This window comes from Echinops telfairi, unplaced genomic scaffold (genome assembly GCF_000313985.2).
Source record: "Echinops telfairi isolate 266 unplaced genomic scaffold, ASM31398v2 ScPeMD7_18;HRSCAF=68, whole genome shotgun sequence".
NCBI classification, from domain to species: domain Eukaryota; kingdom Metazoa; phylum Chordata; class Mammalia; order Afrosoricida; family Tenrecidae; genus Echinops; species Echinops telfairi.
The window spans coordinates 12,707,139-12,711,844 of record NW_022103915.1 but is presented as its reverse complement, the minus strand read 5'-3'; the positions used below and the strand labels follow the sequence as shown (position 1 = coordinate 12,711,844).

Below are 4,706 nucleotides of genomic sequence, written 5' to 3'. Positions count from 1 at the left end.
CCAACCAAAAAGCAAAACAAGAAACATGCTTACAGCAGAATCAGTGTTAACTACCCAAGTAACAAGCAAACATGGTAGTAATAAAACTCGAAACTTTCTAGTAGTATTTTCCACAGGGATTTGCTTTTTGTTGTTGTTGTCTAAACCACATCACACAAGGTCCTACATGAATTGGACCCTGTTCGGCTCCCTGATCCCACTCTGCCCATCAGCCACAATGTGTCAGCCACACTGTGGAAACGCAGCCTCTGAAGTCCAGGTTCAAATCGGCTCCATTGCATGTGAACATGTGCTCTTTGGTAAATCCCCAGGCTTTTCTGTGCCTCGAATCGAGTGAGACAAATCATGGAGAAGTCTTAGTAGACAGTCACACTCATAATATATTAAATTGTGGCTCGATACCTGACATGGTATTGTTATTTTTGGATAGTCTATCTATCTGCCCTGGTGGTGTAGTGTGCAACTCACAGGGCTACCAACTGCAAGGTCAGCAGTTCAAACTCACCATCTGCTCAGAGGCAGAAAGATGAAGCTGTCTGTTCATATGAAGCATATATTTCCATCACCTTTTGGATGCTATATGTATTTCAAAAAGTTCATGGAAAATTTCTATTATCTTTTAATTCTATGTTCCACAAGTTTTTCTTTGAGCCTCCTGTATATGCATATGTATGCATACATTTTGAGAATATATTCCCTCTCTGTCCTACACAGCTCCTGGCTTTGGCAGCTTTTAGTGTATATATGTATTTTACTATATACGCACATCCATATATTCTTTCATAGACTTTGAGAGTAAATCTGCTCACAAGTGGTATCAAGTGCACCCTGGGCACTTGTGATGCAAACATCGAGAGTAACGTGACTCCCCTTGGAATGCTAGGGTGCTGAAACCTAGACCCAGCTCACTGCCATCCCATTAGCTCTGACTCATAGCAACCTGACGGCGCAGAGTAGGGCTGCCTCTTTGGGTTTCCTCTTTACAGAAGCAGACAGCTCCATCTTTCTCCCGAGGAGAGACTGGTGGCCTCGAATTGCCGACCTTGCTGCCAAACGCCTAATCCATGACACCACCAGGGCTCCTGGCTTCGCTGCCAGTGAAATATTAGTTGACATGGAACCTGTTCTCGTAACCGATACATTACAGACTCGCCACACCACACCCACTGCCGTCAAGTAGATTCTGACCCACAGCAAGCCTATATGGGTTTCTGAGATTATAGATTGTTCTAAGAGGAGACAGTCTCATCTTTTCTCCTGTGGAGCAGCGGGTGGGTTTGAACCATAGACCTTTGGGTTCAGTCTCAATTAGCAACACGGGAAGAGTATCGCACTCCTGAGAACCCTTTTCTTATATAGCTCCAAACTGTGTGTTCTCCAGAGCCTAATTATGAACAAAGTATTTTTGTGGTTATCACACCCTGCACAAACATCTCCTGTACAAATTTTCTTTAAGACTCTAATCCCAGAGAAAGCATTCCTTCCTTCAGGATACAACTATCTTTCCTCTTGTCTGCTAAAGAAGAAAACGGTATTTGATTTTTCCTTTTTCCCCTTGACCGACTGGAATTTTAAAACTCATTTCATCACTCTCTTAATAATCTGGAATTACTATACAGAGCCTCCCTCACTGTGTGTGTGTCTGTGTGCAGGGTTGGTTTTCTTTCTTTTTCCCTACTTGGGTGAGATTAATTCATTTGAAGATAAATTATCTGTATTTTTGGTGGAAAGGGACAAGCTGACTCTATAAATAAAAACCATGCCGTAAGTCTCAAAACAAGAAAAAACGAGGAAAAGCACACAGCTCAGTGACAGTGCTATTACTTTATTTTATGGGCGCGGTTAATTGATGTGTCAGACCTTTTTGGCTCTGTGTCATAATACTTATTTCTATGACATGGTAACGGATGGCCTCTGTGTTAGTTTTCCATGTTTAATCAGAAAGCACATTTCAAAATCTTATTAACTTAAACGAAAGCATTTTATCTTCAGGTAATTACAATGCGACTTACGTTTTCTTTGCAATCTGAGAAGGCAACAGCGTGCGATAACTTCTGATCATTTGTGCAATTACACTCTTTCCGAGAAGCCGCAGCTGCACACTGTTTGAATTTGCCAGTGTTCTGCAAAGAGAATTAACATGGATATATACCGTGGTGGTGTAATGGTTACACGCTGGGCTGTGATCCGCAAGGTTGGCAGTTCAAAACCACCAGCAGCTCTGTGGGGCAAAGACAGGACTTTCTACTCCTGTCAACGGTCACGGTCTTGGAAACCCACAGTGGGTCACTAGGAGTCTTCATGGACTCAGTGGCAGCAAGTTTGTTTTTGTGAGTTTACCCAGGAGTAGTATATACCAATCGCAATGATCTACACATAACCATCCCTCACCCCCCTCCAGGGGGATGAACCACAGGAACCATGGGAGACGGGAATCGGCGGTCCGCTATGATATGAATATAATAATAATTTTTAATCTATCAAGGGGTCATGCTGGTGGGGGAGGGAAAAGAGGAGTTGATATCAAGGGCTCAATAGAAAGTAAATGTCTAGAAAAGAATGACAACCTATGTACAAATATGCTTGATGCAATGGATGTATGGATTGGTATGAGTTGCAAGAGCCCCCCCGATTTTAATAAAAATTTTAAAAAGAGCAGTATATAGGCCTCAAAGTATGCCCAATGGACACATTAATTGCTAAGGGAATTATGGTAACTCTGTACAGTGTAGAAACCCCCAAGACACCACCTCAGGCAAGTATCAGGATTACTGTCAACTGTAATAAAGTAAGTGTTATCGGGTTTATCATTATGTGCTCCTGGATAGGATACCCTGAGAAGGACACATGCCTTCAGCAGTCTTTGTGCCAATTGAGATCAGCAGCATCAAGGTCACGAAGGACAAAAGAACCTTCCCCCAGAGCCAACCGAGTGAGAAAGCTTTGCCCTGGACTTGGCACCTTGAAGAGAGAACACATTTCTATTTGTTATGGCAATCCATTTGTGGCATTTCTGTTATAGTGACACTAGCTAATTAAGATAGCCCTTATTACAATTTCACCTCTGAGACTATCAAGGAAAATCCAGGCTTTCTGTGAGTCATTTTGGCCTCCTGTTAGCCATTTTCTCTAACTAGCAATGGTCTCTGAGCTATTCAAGGGGCGATTTCTACTCCTAAGCTCAAAATATACATTAATCACATTCACTTTTGCCATTTCAAACAGGAATAACCAAAGACATTAAACAAGGAGAAGAATCAAAACTTTAATTTCCCATATTCTTTCCAGAAAACCCAGTAAACTGCAAGGACATATCTGACTTCTGGCTAGACAAAGAAGAAACACTACCATGAGGCAGAGGTCAAACAAACATCTACCCTCCATCTTTATGATCTGTTTCTCTAGGACCCCACTCCTGGTACCATAATGTGTCTTGTCAGTGGAGCATCTCTCAGGGAGTGAGCAGAGAGTGTGCCTTCTGCCTCCAAGGAGGAAACACAGGAGTTCCCAGAATTCTCAGGAAAAGGTCATGCCCACACAGAGACCTCATTGGCTATGACTTGGTCCACAGACTAGACTCCATCTCTTTACTCTTAATCCTTTCAAGTCCCAAATTGACACCAGATGATGTAACTACCACGGTGCCAAAGCAAACACTCTTCTTTCTGCTTGGACACCATTCCTCTCTTAATGTTTAGGGCATGAAATGGGGCTGAAGGTTCTTTTTGTTGAAGAAAAGATGATCTCATCCCACCAACCTCCTTTGAAATACTCTGATGAATGGCAACCAGACAGCAAAAGGGATTCGACACTGTATCCAGGAGTAGCCATAAGAGAAGAGAGCTAACACCCGTGAGCCAAAGACTGTAAAGTATATAATCCAAATATAAAGGAAGGAATAGTATCAGAGCTTAAATTGTGAGTTTCTGGTGTACAGAAAGCTATGGATGATCGTTGTGGTAGTTACCTTATCTGGTGTCAATGTGGGACTTGTGAGGACTAAGAGTGAAGTGGTGGAGTCTAGTCTGTCAATTGGATCATAGCCAATGAGGCCTCTGTGTGGGGATGCTTTTTTCCTGAGAATTCTGGGAAATCTGGTTTTTCCTCCTTTGAGGTGGGAGAGACTCTCTGTTCATTCCCTTGGAGACGCTATACTGACAAGACACATGGCACTACGCTGATAGACCCCATGCCCTGGGACCAGGAGAAGCCCTGGATGCTGGAGAAGCCACATGGAGGTCCCTGCCAGCACTGAGATGCTTATACCGCCACTGGATCCAAAAGACTTTGCACCCACTGGCCTGTGAACATTCTGCATTTGGCATCATTGCATGTGTTTCATGAGTCTGAAGAGGACTTTACAGATTGGTTTTGGACATATGGGTTAATATTGGACTTAATGGACTTGATCTGGACTGAGCTGGGACGTTTTCTCACTATTCAATTGTTCTTGTACATAAGCATCTTCCTTATATACATATCAGTGTCTATGGATCTGTTTCTCTAGTGTACCCAGACAAATGCAACAGTGCAGGTTCTACACAGGGAATAAGCGTCCGGTGACTGAGAGATAGGGATAACTCGAGTATCACACAGAGACTCTATAGTAAATTCAAAGGATCAATCTGACTTGAATGGTTAAAACCTTGTCACTTGATCTCCTCTGATAGACTTTGGGCTTGATCTGGCTTTTAGTATTTTTTTTT

General features: G+C 42.7%; 1 protein-coding gene across 1 annotated transcript in view; it reads right to left on the bottom strand.

Moving 5' to 3' along the window:
- The window catches only part of CATSPERB (cation channel sperm associated auxiliary subunit beta), a 153,748-nt gene that overhangs the window by 19,798 nt on the left and 129,244 nt on the right, over window positions 1-4,706 (bottom strand). The window contains exon 22 of the mRNA XM_013003687.1: window positions 2,013-2,123. Coding sequence (XP_012859141.1) covers window positions 2,013-2,123 — 111 coding nt within the window. The remainder of the gene's footprint in view (window positions 1-2,012; window positions 2,124-4,706) is intronic.